Raw genomic sequence first — 19,452 nt, forward strand, 5'->3', positions numbered from 1 at the left:
GAAAGATGGAAACCATTGAGTGAGGTAGTATAAATCAAGCCATTAGAATACACATCAGGACTGGGTGTGACAAAGCTTTGGGAGAACCCCTCAACAGAGTAAGAAGTCTTAGAGTGAGATCTCAATTCTGCAGCTAACTTGCATTTGTTTGTTTGTTTTCTTGCTTGTTTGTTGTACCTTGGACAAAATACCAGATCTCAATTACTCCTTGCTTTAAACAAGGATAATGACTGCCCTACCTCAGAAATTGGGATTTGTGAAAATGAGACGATGTGAAAGTGTTTGAAAAGGTTTCCTTAAAACTGCCCTGAACTTTGATACAGTATCGTCGTTACTTGTAATTCATAGGTGCACAAGGGCAAAGAAAGATTAAATATTTGACTGGGGTCAAAAGAAGAGAAACAATGCAAGCCCTCCCTGTATTTCCCCCACTGCCAGACTTTCTTCTCACTCCTCCTCCCAGCTCCACTTCTTCCCACTTGTTCATTCATATCTCTATTCAAACACTGCACAAAACCCACACATGTCCTGTTTGCCTAGACTGAGACAGCTCATCCAGCCTCAGACACCAGATACTTGTGACGCTATGGCCGTAAGCGCCACCGCTCAGGCATGACTGGTGGCCACCTATTTCTCCATTTCTTGATCGCTGACGTGGGGTTTCTTGCCTCTTGTAGATCCCGACTGTCATGGGGGAAAGTCGAGCTCTGGGCTCTGTGGAGAGTGCTACACGCAGCTGTTTCCAAGGGGTGAGTGCCATTCACACGTCCCTTGGACCTGGGGGGCAGACACCACTGCTGACCCGTTTAAATCACAGACCTACTACTCTGCACCGCATCCTAGACAACCTAATTTAGAGGTAGACTTGCCCCGACTTCGCATGGGATAAACTTCTTAAGCAGAGCCTACAGAAACAGAGCCAGAAGAGAAGATGAAAATACATTTTCATCTCTACAAGAGACCAAAGTTCTGCCTAGAAACACATCTGAGTGTGCCATCGTTTTTCAGGTGTTGAGCTCGGCAATTAAAGAAGAGAAATTCCTATCTTGGTTACAATCTGAACCTCCCATCCTCCTGTGGCTGCCGACCTGCTACCGACTGTCAGCCACTGAAATGGTCACTCACCCTGTTCGATGTCGAATCTGCAGGAACTTCCCCATCACAGGACTGAGGTAGAGTCATTCATCACTATTACATGGACCGTCACTCTCCAAATGGGTCTGGAGTTGGAGCTGCATCTCTCCAGATTTTTTTTTTGTGGTCCTTCTCACACATCTAGAACTCAGTTGATTTTGGGGGGTCAATAATTTCCTGTATGAGTGATCCTGCTTATAATACATTTTATTTTACCTTCTATAGGAATATTAAGTTTTATTGACATATACTCTGACCGCTAGATGTTTTTATTCCTTAAGGGGAAATTTTTTTGTCTTTTGTTACCAAAAAATGCTGATAAATACTTTGGAACCATCCATAATAATAACAATAACAATAGTTTACATTCTTTGCTTTTTTAAAAGTTTTATTGAAGTATAGTTGATTTACAATGTTGTGTTAATTTCTGCTGTGCGGCAAAGTGGTTCAGTTAAACGTATATATATTCTTTTTCATGTTCTTTTCCGTTACGGTTTATCACAGGATATTGACTATAGTTCTTTGTGCTATATAGTAGGACCTTATTACATTTGTTAAATGTTGAACAAGTGTTAGGTTGTGTAGTTCACATGGATCGTTTCATGTAAAGCCTGTTAACTCTGTATAAATGTGGTATTATTATGCCTAATTTGCAGAGACACTAAATAACTTAAACTTAAGCTCACATGGTTAGCAGGTGGCAGAGGCTACCGACCGAATCCAGGTTGCCTGCTTTGCAACCGTGATGCTCTGCTGCCGCCTTGTGCAGACAACTGAGAACATTCCTTGAACCCAAAGGAATGATGAGGCTTTGTGGAAGCAGCTCACGCCAGAGCTTCTCTGGCCTCGAGGAAAAGGCAGATTTGAAAGCTAGGTTTGGACATTGGAGATTCAGACCTTTCCACAGCTTTGAGGATGACAGTCAAAATCCCATATTAGGGAAAGGGTGTTGTAGTTCTCTTGTCAATAAAACAATAAAGGGCTTCCCTGGTGGCGCAGTGGTTGAGAGTCCACCTGCCGATGCAGGGGACACGGGTTCGTGCCCCCGTCCAGGAAGATCCCACATGCCGCGGAGTGGCTGGGCCCGTGAGCCATGGCCGCTGAGCCTGCGCGTCCGGAGCCTGTGCTCCACAACGGGAGAGGCCACAACAGTGAGAGGCCCACGTACCGCAAAAAAAACCCCAAAAAAACAAAAACAGAAAGTGCCGCTGTGTGACTTTTCCTTTCTCCTAGAAATCTGAGGCAATGTACAGTTTTCATATATGCAGACAGCTGCGTGATCTGGGCATGGCCTTTAACCTTTCTAGACCTTGGTTTCTTTGTAAGCAAGAGGAGAGGTGGGTCAAATGATGACTTAGACTTCTTTTAGCTGTAACCTTCTGAGTCTATTAGAAATTGCTTGAATGTATTACAGTTCTAACCTTAAACCTGTGTTTTTGGCTCTCAGAAAACTCCAGCAATAGCCTCAAGGCTTTTAGTTTCAGTGAGATTCATAAAGACATTTTAGAGCAGAAGTGTTTGCAGATCTGGAAGTATAGCAGGAAGAGGCAAAGACTTGACCTCCTAAAGTAAGAGAAGCTACAAAGCCCAGAGCTTGTTCCTAAGCCAAGTGTTCAATTTTAGCAGAATGTGTCACATTTATGCCCTGTAATAGCCATGTAACTTTGAAATGAAATTAGGGGGAAAAAAGTTGGTTCTCTATGAGTAAAGCCATCAACAACAGACCAATCTCATTATCCACACTGCACCCTTTCTCACACACCTGTCAGTAGTTTCAGAGCATGGAGGAAATAAGCCAAGATTAGGGTCAGTGTATTGTCCTAACGAGTCAACTGTAACCATACAGTAATGCTAAATCAAGCAGCCAGGACAGGTGGCTCATCAAATCATCTTTATAAAAAATACTTTATGTTATAGACTTCATGTCTCCCCAGTTACGCATGCTGAATAATTTTCAAAGCTTTGTAAAAACTTTGCAAGGCCAAGAGGGCAGGGTCCCTACTAGCCCCATTTTCTTCATTGAAGAAACTGTCATGCATTTAATTTCAACTAATGTTCTTTGAAAACCTGCGTTGTTCCAGGTATCTTCAAAACAATGAGCTTAAGTTTCCATTTCAAGGTCACCTAGTAACAGTGGCATGTGACTCAAACTCAAGTCTCCTGCCTTGGTGGTCTATTAGCAGGGGTTAAAATAGCTGGCTCTCCATTTAGATGGTATCCCTGGGCTCAAAACCTAATGCTACCACTTACTACGTAGTTGTGTAACTTTGTGCAATTGCTTAAACTCTCTTTGAATCAGTTTCTTCAAATGAGGATAATAATAAGAATGCCTTGCCTTAAAGAACTTTCATGGGGATTAACTATGTCAATGCATGTCCACTGCCTGCTACATAGTAAGGGCTCAAAAATGTTTGCTACTGTGATAGCCCTTCAACACTCTGTATTAATATCCTACCCTGGGACTAGATGTCGGGGACGGCAGTGAACAAGGACTGTGAGAGTTGGTCTCATGGCATTTGCACCCTCCTGCTCTGCCTTCCAATGACTTTGGTCAGAAGCCCTTCTGCCATCTGGCCTCAGGAACTTTGCAAGTGTTTTTTTTGTTTGTTTTTTTTGCGGTACGCGGGCCTCTCACTGTTGTGGCCTCTCCCATTGCGGAGCACAGGCTCCGGACGCGCAGGCTCAGCGGCCATGGCTCACGGGCCCAGGCGCTCCGCGGCACGTGGGATCTTCCGGGACCGGGGCACGAACCCGTGTCCCCTGCATCGGCAGGCAGACTCTCAACCACTGCGCCACCAGGGAAGCCCCATTGCAAGTTTTTATTCCTCCATTCTCCACAGTTACCTGTAGGTCTGATAGGTCTGAAAAGCGCTAACCCTTCTTCTTCACCCCAGTCTGCATTACTTTACTCCTCATCTTTCTACCTGGGATTTCCTCTACTTTAATCTCCCACCCAGAATTCTATGCCTAGCATGAGTCTCAGCTCTTCCAGAAAAATTTATCAGACCATGCCATCTCCCAGGGATGTCCCCCATCTGTCCTACAGCATGTATTTTCCATGCCTCTTACTCGGCACTTCATCACACAGTATCTAATTTTGCTAGTTAGTACCTCAAGCTTCCATTTCATGTCTTTGCAGCCAGATATGAAATTTGAAGAGCATAGGAATCTTGTCATAGTTTAATTTTTATAACTTTGAAGACCGGGGTTGAAAACTCAAATGCTATTGGGGGCAAGGCAAGGAGTATAAATGAGGGCAGTAGTCTGGGGAGGGACTGTCTTAAAGGTGTAGCTGCCCCCTTGCCCTCGCCCATCGCTGCCGTTGATGGGGAAGACCCTACTTTATACCGCATCCTCTGTAGTTGAAGAAGGGAGTTAAAATAGCAGGAAAAAAGTATAGATCCCTGATATTTTGCAGACAAACAATATGATCCCACTCATCCTTAAAGGTTACTAATTCGGGCTTCCCTGGTGGCGCAGTGTTTGAGAATCTGCCTGCTAATGCAGGGGACACGGGTTCGAGCCCTGGTCTGGGAGGATCCCACATGCCGCGGAGCAACTGGGCCCGTGAGCCACAACTACTGAGCCTGCGCGTCCGGAGCCTGTGCTCCGCAACAAGAGAGGCCGCGATAGTGAGAGGCCCGCGCACCGCGATGAAGAGTGGCCCCCGCTTGCCACAACTAGAGAAAGCCCTCACACAGAAACAAAGACGCAACACAGCAAAAATAAATTTAAAAAAAAAAGTTACTAATTCATGACTATGAGGTCTCACCAGCCCTCCCCAATATCACAACATGTTCCCTGAGTGCCCAGAGACACCCTTCCCTACCAGAGTGTCTCAAGATTTCCGCCTGTCTTTCTGATCACAGGAGATTTAAGATTGTAACTGTCCATAACAGAAAGTCTGCAACACTGATGTGTTAAGAAACTTGGGTGTGGTGGTCACTCAGTCTTGGCTGGTGAGGAACGCCCTCTCTTCCACATTATTCTTTCCTACATACAGATTTCTGATAAATGACACATTTATTTTAGATTTTTATCTATGGTTTTATTTTCCCCAACACCACACAAGAATGCAGGTCCGATATCATCATATCTCACACATTTTCCAGAGAAGCTAGAATTCAAACTTTTTGGAAATCTCCCAGTTTCCTTTAAGTTGGCAATTAAATTCAAATTACCTGAATGAATTATGCAGCTACACAAATGTGGCTGCAGACTTAAGGGTCTATCCTAAAGGTTGTAGCACATAATACCCTGCATATAAAAGACACTTGGTATTTGGGGGGGCGGGGTGGAGAGGATGAATCCGGCCTCTATATGATAGTTTGTTGACAAAACTATATTAATTTAATGTCATGTTATAAAAATGCCAACAAAAGAAGACAACTTTATACTCACTCGATAGCTCAGACACCTCCTGTATATTTTAGGGTGCTTATTCTCCACCTGAATAATACTTGCTTTGCTCACCTCCTAGTAGTGATGTAAGTCACACTTCCATTTTAATTGGCAGATACCGCTGTCTGAAGTGTCTCAACTTTGACATCTGTCAGGTGTGTTTCTTATCTGGTCTTCAGAGCAAGTCCCACCAGAAGTCTCATCCTGTAATTGAGAACTGCATCCAGGTAACACCTAATGCCATATACCAAAGTATTCATGAATCTTATCAGTGAAAGCTACAGCAATTAAAAAACTTTTCCTCCTGGAAAACCACAGGTTCTGCTCCTTTCATACATATAATATTTAAGACTAAGGAAGTGGCAAGCTCAACCTTAAATATCTCTCAATATACATATACTTTCTTTACACTGTAGATTTTAATAAAACTTTTGGGGATAAGAAAAGGCCAGAGTCTAATCTGAAGCCATTGACTCCTACTGTGTACTAGAAAATATCTGAGCGGTAAGAGGGGAGAGGCATTGGAAATGCATACAAATTCAAAGAAAAAAGCCCTGGTTTGGTAAAATGATGCTTCAAGGCCTCTAGTTGTTAGTACATTTTGGGAATTTTCTTTTTTAACATGTCTTTTCCTGAGCACTAAAATTCAAGAAATTTTTTCCTTAGGAAAAACAAAAGAGAAAGATTTCTATCTCAGTTTTGACTGGAAAAGTGTAAAACTAAGACTTCATAGCTGACTTTCAAAATATTTTAAAGAAATTTATAATAGAGAATTCAGCTCTTGCTAAGAAGAAAGAGAAATAGGATAATTTTAAAGCAGAGAGCATTTCAATTTTTCCAGAAAGAACACTCTCTTTTCATCACTGAGTATGAATCCATTTCTCCATGCAGATGGCCTCATCCCCAAATTTCACAATAGTGAAAAATATTGATTAATTACCTTTACTGAGGACAGTTCTCCCCTCATTCTCTCTTTACCATGAATGGTCCACAAAAGTCATGTGCCTCAATCTTGCCAAATAATTTTCAATGGATATTGCTTTACTAAATTTTATTAACCCAGATCCTCAGATTATTGGCCTAGGATCCTCTTGTTTCTAAAAGTCTGGGGAGAAATAGGGCTTATCGATATTAGACTGACACCATGTGGTCATTTTGTTATTACACTTTAGATTTCAAGGGTTGAATATTTTTAATTAAAGGTCTCGTTGCTTTGTTTCCTTTTGCCTTACCTGTGGGGGGGACTTCAGGTGGTCTGAGAATCCACTGATATTTTATACAAGACTAAATGTATGAGGATTTTTCCGGAAATAAAATCTCAGAGGAATCCTCCAAATTAGTAACCACAGGCTTAGTCTTCTTTCATACCTTCTTCTAGCTTTCATACCTTCTTCTAGCTTTAACCTTCCCCATTCCTGTGTTGCTCTAAGCAAGAGGAGTTTTTGTAGAAGTTGGGGGGTATTTAATTCGGAAACATATACTATATGTATGTGTATAGAGAGAGGATGTGAAGAAATTCAGGTAGTAAGGAAGTAAGATGATTTTTCTGTGGACATCATGGTAAGTGAAATAATTTCAGAAACTTCCATGGCGGCCAATCCACCCACGTAAGGAAAGAATACCACTTTAAGACTGATCTGATGCCCCTTGTTCTGTTGGCCATTCCAGCAGATGTCAACAAAAGACAATACAAAACTCTTCCTCAGGACCCTCAGAAACAACCTGCTCCAAGGGCGCTGTAGGAGGAAAGAAGCTGCGAGAAGGCAGTGGCTGCTGGACCAGGTGAATCCAAGGGATGTAGCTAACCAGGCACGGGCCAGGTGAGTGTCTCTGAGTGACAGTTGTGCAGGTTAGCAACCCAGAGCCTGGGTACTAGGTTATGAAGTCAGCAAGCAGGGGAGGGGTAAAGATGCTGTTCCCCTCTAGAAGCGACCTTTAATTTTAAAGTAGACCGCGAGACAAAAATACCTGTAAGTGGCCCATCCAATCATTTAGAGTTACCCCAACTAAAGACCTCAGACAGACACAGAAGATTTTTAATATTAGAGTATTTGAATAACTTTCTCCAACATCTTTCTTTTTTGTTGGGTTACTTTTGAAAGCCTAATTCAGAATTAATACTTATTTTTTATAAAAGGAAAAGAAAGACACATTCTATTACTCACAGGTGAGTGCTATTCACATTTCAGCATTACCAGATCAGGAATTATGCTACAGATACAACTTTTCAACCTTTTCTCCATTTACATTAAATGGAGAGTATTTTCCCTGTCATTAGCTTCCAAAATATCATTTCAATGACCTCACTCTTATCCTTATAAGGAAGTGCCATAATTCACAAGCAATCCCTTAACATTTTGGTTATTTTCAAATTTTGTCCCCCACCAAAATTCTGTAGTCAACATCCCTACACACGCATTTTCTTATATTTTATTAAGAAAAATTCTCTCAGGTAAAACCATTGCATCAAAAGTTGTGAATTTTGTTAATCCTCAAAATTCAGAATGCCAGACTATGCTTCAGAGGGTCATCTCAAAGGATGTCCCAGCACCACTGGTATCTGAGATCGCCCATCATATACCTGAGCACCAGCCTAAAGATGACTTTTTAAAAGCCTTCATGGGGCTTCCCTGGTGGCGCAGTGGTTGAGAGTCCACCTGCCGATGCAGGGGTCATGGGTTTGTGCCCCGGTCTGGGAAGATCCCACATGCCGCGCAGCGGCTGGGCCCAGTGAGCCATGGCCGCTGAGCCTGCGCGTCCGGAGCCTGTGCTCCGCAACGGGAGAGGTCACAACAGTGAGAGGCCCGCGTACCGCAAAAAAAAAAGAAAAAGTCTTCATGACCTTAACTACTGAAGTAACTCCTTCTTTATAATTTAAAATTTCAGAAGATAAAGGAAAGAGGTACTGTTTCCATGGGATTATGATCATCAGACTTTTGGGAGAAGAAAACCCAGAATAATTCATTCACTCTTATTTTATCTACCAGAAGTATAAGAATAGATCACTTTAATCAAATTGGTATTCATTTATTAATTTCTTTTGTAATTCTCTAAACTTTTCTCAGACATCTACCAGCATATTTCCTTCTCGATCCCAGACCCTATTTCTGTGGTCATTTTGTCACTTTTTACAGTTTGGTATAATTTAATGTATTTTTACAGCTCTTTAAAGGGAAAAAAAATGCATGTTGACTTCGCATTAGATGCCATGCCTTATACCTGTACCACATTTTCCTAGCAGGTGGTTATCAATGTATTCTTTTTTTTTTTTTTTTTTTAATTTTTGGTTGCATCGGGTCTTCGTTGCTGCGCGTGGGCTTTTCTCTAGTTGCGGCGAGCGGGGGCTACTCTTCAGTGCGCGGGCTTCTCATCGCAGTGGCTTCTCTTGTTGCAGAGCACAGGCTCTAGGCGCGCCGGCTTCAGTAGTTGTGGCAAGTGGGCTCAGTAGTTGTGGCACACGGGCTTAGTTGCTCCGTGGCATGTGGGATCTTCCCGGACCAGGGCTCTAACCCGTGTACCCTGCATTGTCAGGCAGATCCTTAACCACTGCGCCACCAGGGAAGCCCCAATGTATTCTTAAGGTTAGAGAATTTGGATATCATCTTGATGTATAGCTTTAATAGAGTACAAATAATTTAAATTAAAACATAGAAACAAAGATATCAGATGCCAATTCATCTGTCTTCTTCAGGCCATTTATTTCACCTTTCCCTGACAGGGTGACAGTAAATGAAGACAATTAACCAGCTGGATTTATTGAACACTTGAGATCTTGTCTAAACCCCTCCACGCTCATAGTTAGAACACAAAGATCCATGCTCTTCTGTGCATTTCTTTTGGCCACAGAAGCCTGCCTGATCTTTTACAAATTCAGAATATGATGGCATTCCTCACGCACTCATTTTTCCCAAACTTCTGTGTCTTAAACCCCTCCATTAGCTTCCCATTGTTTTTAAGCTAAAACCTAAAAGTTGTAAGATGACTTAGAAAACTCCTGCATGTTTGAGCTACCCTGGGAACCTCTCCAGTGTCATCTCCCCACCAACCTCTGTGCTCCAGCCCTGATTCCTCCCTCCTCCCCATGAGACTAAGCCAGATCCCCCCACTCTTAAGACGTAAACCTTTACTTTAAAGAATTCATATTCCTAGGGCTTCCCTGGTGGCGCAGTGGTTGAGAGTCCGCCTGCCGATTCAGGGGACGCGGGTTCGTGCCCCGGTCCGGGAAGATCCCACATGCCGCGGAGCGGCTGGGCCCGTGAGCCATGGCCGCTGAGCCTGCGCATCTGGAGCCTGTGCTCCGCAATGGGAGAGGCCACAACAGTGAGAGGCCCGCGTACTGCAAAAAAAGAATTCATGTTCCTAGACCACTTCTCTGTATGACTTGACGCCTACCTCCTAAATACTTGCAAAAGTTCTGCTCAAATGTCATCTCATCCTTAAGGCCTTTCCTGACCACCCATTTATCATTTTAGCCCCCGTCCCCACTCTGGCACTCGCAATCCTCCTCCCTTGCTTTATTTTTCTTCAAAGCACTTCATCAGCATCTGACGTTATACAAATTTCACTTTTATTTAAAATTTTTTTTCGATAATGTAAGTTCCATCGGGGGAAGAAACTTTTATTGTTTCCAGTTGTATTTCCAGAATCTGTAAAAATGTCTGAATATGATAAATGCTCAATAAGTGTTTGTTGAATGACTGACGGACCGAGTAATAAAATGGATGGATGCATGATGGAGGGATTAATGAATTGATTGATAAAGTGGGTCTTTTAGAATGGGGTATGAAAGTGTCTCAAGGAGTAATTACCCAGTGTTGGAAGAAGTTAGTGAAGTTTGAACCTTTGACAGAGAGACGCAGAAGTCTTGTTCTCAGCCAACTCTGTGTGTGGCCTCGGGGACTGTTTCTAAGACTTGGTTTCTTCACCTGAGAATAAGGAACACCTGTCCTTCCTATTCCCAGAGTAATATTTGTGGAGACAAGATGAGGAAAGGGAATTGCATGTCCTACGCAAAGCTAAACGTTCTTTAAATGTTGGTGTGTTATATTCTGTTCACCAGAGTACAATTGAGTTGTTCACCAAAGTAAAATTCTAATGGAATAATTTCCACTTTAGCCTAGATACTGATGAATTCAAAAATTCTGATTAGTGATTGGTCAAGGAGAAATTAATGTGGAATATTACTATTTTACATTGTGATAATAGGTAAAATCATATCCTTGCTATCTATTAAGTTGGCACATTGGTACTGACCATCTTCTAAGAGATTCATGGTTATTGCCAAATGGTAATATTGAATTCATTCATTGATTCAGCAAACATTCTTCATCCTAATAAGCCTCCTTCCCTTTAACGTGGATTCCATGCAATAGCTTACACTGATAATATTTTCACTTACAAAAACATAACTGAAATCCAGGTACCAAATATCACCACTATTATTATATTTTTTGGGAACATTCTTACAAATATACTAAAAACTAAAAAAGAATATAAAAACTGTGAAAAAACACCCAAAATTATTTCCATTTACAGCTAATATGATTGTGAATCCCCAAGAAACCACAAGTAACTCTAGCAAAAACTGTAGAATTAATTGGTTTTGAGTGGTGGAAAATAAAATATGTATGCACAAATAGCTCTTCACTATATCAGCAATAGCTAGCTAGAAATTTTATAAAAATCCCGTTTACAATATCTGTAAAATTATTTTTAAAAGAAACTAGAAAATAATTAACAAAAAAGATACAAAACCCATATAAGGAAAGCTGTAATATTTGATTGAATATACAGAAAATAAGACCTGAGCAAAAGGGAGAAACATAGCAAATTCCTAAAAGAGAAGACAGTAACATAACAATGTACACGATTCAAAAATTAACCTTAAAATCAGTACTCTCGATGCTTCTTTGTTCATTTGCAGACATGCACAGAGTGGCAAAAAAATGTGAGTTGCCTGATGCACAGCTGAGGTAGAACTGAGTGACACCCTGCCTTCTGATTTCTGCCCTTGTAGTATAAACACATGTCCTTTACACAGTCTATCTTGTGCCATGTTTTTCACATTTTTGTGCTTTTTGTTGGTGATTTCACTGTTGCAAATAGCCTCCAAACATGGTGCTGAAGTGCTGGCTAGTGTTCCTAGGCACGAGAAGGCTATGATATGTCTTAACAAAAAATACGTGTGTGAAATAAGCTTCGTTCAGACACGAGTTACATGGGTTCAATGTTAATGAATCAACAGTAAACATTAAACAGTATACATATATCTTTAAATAGAAACACATGGGGGGTGGGGGGTGGGATGAATTGGGAGATTGGGATTGACATATATACACTAATATGTATAAAATAGATAACTAATAAAAAAAGAAAAGAAAAGAAACACATGAAAAACAAGGTTATATATTGATAGGCTGATGAAAATTTTCTGACCACAGACTTCCAAGATCCTAACCCTGTGTTTCCCCCAGGAGCCATCGTTCAGTTTCCACTAATTCATTGTTCACATGACTGCAAAGAGCATAGCTACCATGGATAATAAGAATGAACTGCATTTAAATTAAATGCATTTCCAAATAGAATCATGATGTTTTTTAAATAAGATAAAATAAATTTGAAGACATGTTGAAATAATAAAGGTACAAGGATATTTAAAATTGTGGAAATAAAAAATAGTGAGAGGGGCAGGACAGGAATAAAGACGCAGACGTAGAGGATGGACTTGAGGACATGGGGAGGGGGAAGGGTAAGCTGGGACGAAGTGAGAGAGTGGCATGGAAATATATACACTACCAAATGTAAAACAGATAGCTAGTGGGAAGCAGCTGCATAGCACAGGGAGATCAGCTAGGTGCTTTGTGACCACCTAGAGGGGTGGGATAGGGAGGGTGGGAGGGAGGGGATATGGGGATATATGTATACATATAGCTGATTCATTTTGTTATACAGCAGAAACTAACACAACATTGTAAAGCAATTATACTCCAATAAAGATGTTAAAAAAAAATTGTGAGAAGGGTTGTTCTTGAACAGACGTTAAAACTTACTCTAGGGCCACCATGACCAAATAATATAGTATAAATCAGAAATGGGTATATTGATCTGAGGATAAGAATACAAAATTTGATTAATGATCCAAGCATAAATGAGAGCCTAACATATGAGAAAGGTGGTATTTCAGTTCAGTGGAAAAAGATGCATAACTGGCTATCCATCAGGTATCCATTGTTTTGCCCCGTAAACGAAAATAAATTCCAAATTGATTGAAGTTTAAATGTAAAAATAGTTTAAAATAAAAATATTAGAAAAATTTAGGAAACCTGGGGTTAGAGGAGACCTTTCTAAGCAAGACAACAAAATAAGGAATCATGAAGTAATAGAAACACACATATATATGACGACATGCGAATGTAGACATTTTCTCATGGTAAATGATATTATAAACAAAATCAAAACTACGTCTCAGACTTGGAAAAATATTTTCACTAAGAGGATAAACTATGCTATGGAAAGGTCCCTACAAACTGATAGGAAAAACTGAAAAAGAAGAAGAAGGAGAAGGAGAAGATGAAGAAGAGGAAGAGGAAAAGAAGAAGGAAGAGGAGAAGGAAACGGAAATAAGGAAGAAGAAAATGAGGAAGAGGAGAGTGAGGGCAAGGAGGAAAAGACTCCAAGTATATAAATAGGCAAAATCACAGAAGAGGAGTTCCACATGGCCATGAAACACACAAAGATATGCTCATCTTAACTAGTGGTTAGACAAATGCCAATGAAAGGACCAATGAGATATTATCACTTTCTTTAACAGAATGGCAAAGAGTAAATGAATAATGTCCAGCGCTGGTGAACATGGAAGAAATTAGGTGCTCTTGACATTTGGTTGAAGTACAAATGGCTATAGACTTTTCAGAAAATAATCTGAAAAATAATTCATTCAATAAATCTTTAGTGAACACTCTTCTAGGCACTTGGGATATATCAGGGAACAAAAGAGATGAAGATCTCAAGGAGCTTTCATTCTACTGGGGAAACTAGACAATTAAAAATAGGCATATACATGAATTATAATAATATATTAGAAGCTAAAAGTACTAAAGTAAAAGAAAGAACGAAGAGCCAGGTAAGAGAGAGCAAGACTTAGAGGGAGTGTTGGTAGCAAATTTAAGGAGGTGAGGGAGTGAATCTTACAGGTACCTGCAAAAGCATACCGCTAACTGAGACACACACAGGAATGTGCCTGGCAGCTCCAAAGAACAGCAAGGAAGCTACTGTGGCTGAACGGAGCGAAGGAGGAAATACTGACAATAGCCTAAAGGGGGCAGCGTAGAAGCAAGGCTATATAAATATTTTCCTAAATTTTTTCCTAATGTTTCTATTTTGAATTTTAATTTAAATGTTCAACCCATTTGAAATTTATTTTAGCAAAGGTCTAGCTTGCTTTCTTTCAGGTGGATAACCAATCTATCTTTTCCCACTTCAATGAGATACCAACTTTGTCATATATTAGGGTTCCTTATATACTTGAATCAATTCATAAAATTTATATTCTCTTCCTCAGATCTAGAGGTCAATTCTTGTGCATATGCTAGATGTATGGTCATGGCGGTGCTATATTAAGTAGAAGGATAAAGTTGCTGTCATCTGAAATGGGGGAGGCTATCGGTGGAACAGAATCATAGGGCAAGATCAGGAGTTCAGTTTGGAACATGTTGAGAATTGACGTGTCTCTCAGACATCCACATGGAGATGTTGAGTAGGCAGTTTTCCATTCGTGTCCGGAATTTGGGAGAAAGTCTATTGGAGATCAAATTTGTGAATTTTTGACATACATGTTTGTTTTTGTTTTTCTTTTTTTTTTTTTTTGCGGTACGCGGGCCTCTCACTGTTGTGGCCTCTCCCGTTGTGGAGCACAGGCTCCGGACGCGCAGGCTCAGCGGCCATGGCTCACGGGCCCAGCCGCTCCGCGGCATGTGGGATCTTCCCGGACCGGGGCACGAACCCGTGTCCCCTTCCTCGGCAGGCGGACTTTCAACCACTGCGCCACCAGGGAAGCCCGACATACATGGTTTTTAAAGCCATGGGATTGTATGAGATCACCAAATAGACAGTGTAGATGGAGAAGAGAGGAAAACCGAGAACTGAATCATGGGACACTCCACATGACACAGTTGGAGAGAAGGTGAAAAACCAGCAAGGGAGGCTGAGAAAGAGTGATGGATGAGGCAAGAGGAAAACCAAGAATGAGGAATCCTGGAAGACAGGTAAAGAGAGTGTTTCAGGGAGGAGGGCATGGTCTACAGTGTCAAATGCTGCTGCTGGATCAAGTAAGAATTGACCTTTGGATTTAGCACTGAGGAACTCACTGATGACCTCAAAAAGAGTATTGTAGGACAGTGGTTGTAGAAAAAAATCAGACCAGAGGCAGTTTAAGAGAGAATGAGAGTTGAGGAATTCAAGACACCAAACAAGAAAATTCTTTCCAGGATTTTTTTTTGCTATAGGGGGAACAAAGAGCTAGTGTAGGTAGTAGAGTATCTGAAGTTAAGAGAAATGTTTGGTTATGATGGGGAAAATAACGTCGTGTTAGTATACTGAAGGGGATGAGTTTGTAGCAGGAAAACTTGATGATCTGGTGCAAGAGAGGGGAATTGTTGGAGCAATGTCATTCGGCAGCCAAGGGGGGATGGAATCTATGCACATGCGGAGAGATTGGCTTTAGAAGAATGGTACCTACTAAACATAAAAATGTACACAAGATTTGGCCCTTGATCCATTTTTGGAACTCTGTCCTATAGGAACAAGAGCATTACTACATAGAAAATAAGATAAACGTTGTAACATTGGAGGGTGGGGCACTAAACAAACAAACTGAAGATCCACTGGTAGATAAATGGTCGATTATATACGATACAAAGAGAACATAGTGAATCTACTTAAGGACAAATGTTAGCACCTATCTACTATACTAGAGGGCATTCATAATCATACATTAAGAGAAAAAGGCAAGTGGCAGAATTATGTGTATGGAATGATGCCATTTTTGTTTCAAAAACAAATTCAATACGTACTTTGCTGTTTGTAAGCATCTGTGTGAACGCAGAAGATGGTGTTGAACAACCCCAAGGTGTTAAAATGATTTGAGACGGGGTAGGAATAGAGTGTGTTACTCAGAAGCTGTGTGACAAAGAAGTCATGGGTTACGCTTTTTTCTACCCCAAAGTGCCCACTCCTTAAACACATAATTAAAGTGTACCAGAGTAATCGCTTCTTTCCCTATACTCTCATTGCATTCTGTAGAAATAATCGCACTATGTCAGAAATGATTGTGTATTTGTCTGTTCATTACATGTAAAGTCTCTGTGAGCAGGGAGTTCTCTGCTTTTTTTAAAAGAAGTCTTTTTATCTGCAATAACTCAAGATGGTAAGATGCTTCAAATAGTTTTTGAATAAGGGAACGAAATTAAATGGAATTGTATAAAATGGAATATGCCTGACCTTAAACTAGTCTATTCTACGCTCTTTTAGATATGACATAATAAACACACATCTGCACTTAGAACCCCTAGTATCTGACCTGGACAAGATGACCTGGGGGATTTTCTGTAGTCATCCCTGAACTTCTCTGCATTCTCATTTTTAGATTATCAAGAAGGAGGGAAATGGAATTTTTGTTCCTATTATTGGCTATTTAGCTCTATATCAACTAAGTAGTTGGAAAAGAGCACAGAGGAAAAAGTTGAACTACTTTATTGCTATTTTGGGATGTTAAATTGACGAGCTGATTTGACATTTTCTAAAAAGACTCTCCTCAATGTCATACCTGATCATTAAAAATTATTACAACCTCTCATAAAATTCTACTTTTATAACAGGCTCTCCATTCAGTACAATAGATCTGAAGCACCAAGGTATGTAAGTCCAACTAGACCAGTAGAAACAGCAGCCACAGAGGCCTTCAAACAAATACCTCAAAGAGTATCTCTGGCTCAACAAACCAACGGCAGTAGCACACATCATCAGGTGAGTCCGAAGGGGAAAAGAACAATTAAGGCACAATTAACGGATAAAGTTTAGCTTTGAGGGGACTCTTCCCAAGTCTACATCCTAAAGGGAAGCTGTATTCAATTTTGATATTTTTAAATTACTCCAGTGTCCATAGATACTAAGTCTCTGCCCGAAACTTCTAAATATAGCTTACTTACAGACAAGGCTTTCTTCTGCCCACAATACCTTAACTTGACTCTTCACTGTCTAAGATTCAATGTAATTAAAAAGTAGGGAAAAAGGGAAAATTAGTTCATCTGTACATAAAGAAAATGTTCAGGAATTTTCAAAGGGAAGAGATGAGAGAGGAAAGTGAAAGAAACATAAGAGGGAAGAAACTTTTTTTAAAAATCTCAGTGAAATTTTTTTCATCAAAGGAATTAGAAATGCTTCTTCTTTTTTTTTTTTTAAGCGTACGGTCTGCAACTCCTTTATCATGTTTTCAATCAGTTGTTGACTTGCCCTCCCATGTGCAACTCCACTTGTAGGTGTCCCTTCATCATTGTAATCAGTACAGTCAGATCCTAAGGGAGGTCTTCAAAATACGATCATCTGTGATGTTTTTCAATCATCAAAGAGAAATTCGAGTTCTCATACTGCAGTTGCTCCTGGTAGAAGTGTGAAGAGGAGAGTAAGTCTTGTGACCACCCAGGAATGAGCAGCCTATGCACTGCCTCTGGGTGAGGTTTTTCAGGTCTGTGTGCGTTTTCATCAGCAGCTCATGCAGCTGCACCACTCAGACACCCCTCACTGCACATCCAAGAACGCCTCTGGCTGGAGTGCCCGGCAGAGAGCAGGAGTTACATGTGTGGGGACAAATGAAGAGCTGCTCCATTTCCTGCTTCGAATAAAAGAAGAAAAAAAGCCATTTTCACAATGAGACAGGTTGTTTCACTTTAACATTGCTTTGTTCTGAGGCAAGAAATTTAAAAGAGGTTTTGCTTTCCCTCCTTTATTTCACTTTCTTTTTACTCCCTGTCACCTCTTTCTCATTTTTAAAGTTGCTACAGCCTATCTTTTGTATGTAATACATTTCTTTCTTTGATTCAAAAGAAAAACGTTTTTAATTATACAAATAAGACCTGAATCTGTTTGCCTTAAAGAAAGTTAAAATACTACAGATAAGAGTAAAGTCCTTTTCAGCCCTAATTCCCAGCCCACATCTGGTCCCGAGTTTTCCAGAGGTAATCTCTTTGGGGTATATCTTTGCAGACCTTATACTATGCATCCAAATATTCAAATATTCGTACATGTGTGTGCCCAAAGAAGGCAAATTGTTAGTATCTATTAAACTTAAAACCTGGGAACCTTGCACATGTATGCACAAGGAGGCATGTACCACTTTGTTCATTGCAACATTGCTTATAATTCTGAAAAGTTGAAAATAGCTTAGTGTCTTTCCATTGCAAATGACTAAATAAACCATGGTATCTATTCTCTGGATATACCACGGTAGGTCCATATGTGCTAACCTGAAATGCTTCTCAGTTGCATAACGATATGTACCATATGATAACATTGATATTAATGATGTAAAGCTCACTGATTCAAAGTGATCTATGCTAGGCATGTAGAAACTGTTTGAATATTTGAATGAAGAGGCAGAGAGGCACCGGTCACTCAGAAGGGCCACAAAGAGCATGTAACAACCAGAGAATGTGACTTCAAGTCTGTAGCTCACTTTTTCTCCCTTCCCTACTCTCTTCCTCTTGTAGGCTGTTCCCATGGAAGAATGTTCTCAAGGTGGCCAGTCCCTCTTCAGATCATTTGTAGGGAGGAGAAAAGGCCACAGAGTAAAGCCACAGCTGCTTATAAATGTAGAGTAATGAAATCCAACCTCCCGTTCAGATGAGTGGGTGCCAAGGGCTGGTACATGGTGCCCCAGGAGCCTGAGCCAGGCTGGGTCAGGTCAGGACTTGCTCTTGGGGTGCAATTCAGGAACCAGACTGTGATTTGAGAGATAAGGTTTGGTGAGAAAATCCTAGATGAGAACTGAGCTGATCATTATTAACTCAAAGAGACTTGGTGAATGCAAAGAGTAGTGATGAGTCCCAGTACTCAAGCAATGGAAAGATAAGAAACTCTCAGTAGAAGGTGGAAGGTAGAAGTGAAAGATTTCTTGAGCCAAGAGAAATAAAATAACCCAACTGCTTTTTGCAGATGCCTTTAGAGAAGGAGACGTTCTGAGCAGCAGCCTAACTCGGGCAAAAGGCTACTATTACTTTTTTTTTTTTTTTTTTTTTTTTTTGCCGTACGCGGGCCTCTCACTGTTGTGGCCTCTCCTGTTGCGGAGCACAGGCTCCGGACGCCCAGGCTCAGCGGCCATGGCTCACGGGCCCAGCCACTCCGCGGCATGTGGGATCTTCCCGGACCGGGGCACAAACCCGTGTACCCTGCATCGGCAGGCGGACTCTCAACCACTGCGCCACCAGGGAAGCCCACCAGTCACTTTTTGAAAAAGAAATTTTTTTGAAATATCATTATCATGTTATTATGAATTTTTAGGAATATGGGTTAAATTCAACCCAAAAACTTATTTTCTCTATTTCTCGCTTCTCTAGACCATAGTCAGCATTAGGAATGAACTGTGGAGGACTCACGAATCCATTAATGCTCTCCATAGGGACAGAAGGTAGGAACCATGTGTGGACAAATACTAACAGCAGAGACACATCAATAGCATTTTGCTTCGCTTTTAGAGGAAGAAATTCTACAAAGTTTTTACAGTGCTCTTTTTTTCTCTTTAATTTGGAAGACATTCCTTAAACAGAGAAATGCTATGATTCCAGTATGAAGGTAAAATGGGGCTTTGACTCTATTTGAGTAGTTAAGTATAACTAAAACCACCCAGATAATTACATTAAGTTTGGG

At 40.8% G+C, this 19,452-nt stretch overlaps 1 protein-coding gene across 1 annotated transcript in view; it reads left to right on the forward strand.

Annotated features, from left to right (window-relative positions):
• DYTN (dystrotelin) overlaps positions 1–19,452 on the forward strand; it is a 50,949-nt gene that overhangs the window by 18,023 nt on the left and 13,474 nt on the right. Inside the window, exons 6-9 of the mRNA XM_029224681.1 lie at positions 678–749; positions 1,009–1,172; positions 5,651–5,762; positions 7,207–7,355. Of these exons, the coding sequence (XP_029080514.1) occupies positions 678–749; positions 1,009–1,172; positions 5,651–5,762; positions 7,207–7,355 (497 nt within the window). The remainder of the gene's footprint in view (positions 1–677; positions 750–1,008; positions 1,173–5,650; positions 5,763–7,206; positions 7,356–19,452) is intronic.

The sequence above is a fragment of the Monodon monoceros genome, unplaced genomic scaffold (assembly GCF_005190385.1).
Source record: "Monodon monoceros isolate NGI ecotype Baffin Bay Population unplaced genomic scaffold, NGI_Narwhal_1 Super_Scaffold_16, whole genome shotgun sequence".
Classification (NCBI taxonomy): Eukaryota; Metazoa; Chordata; class Mammalia; order Artiodactyla; family Monodontidae; genus Monodon; species Monodon monoceros.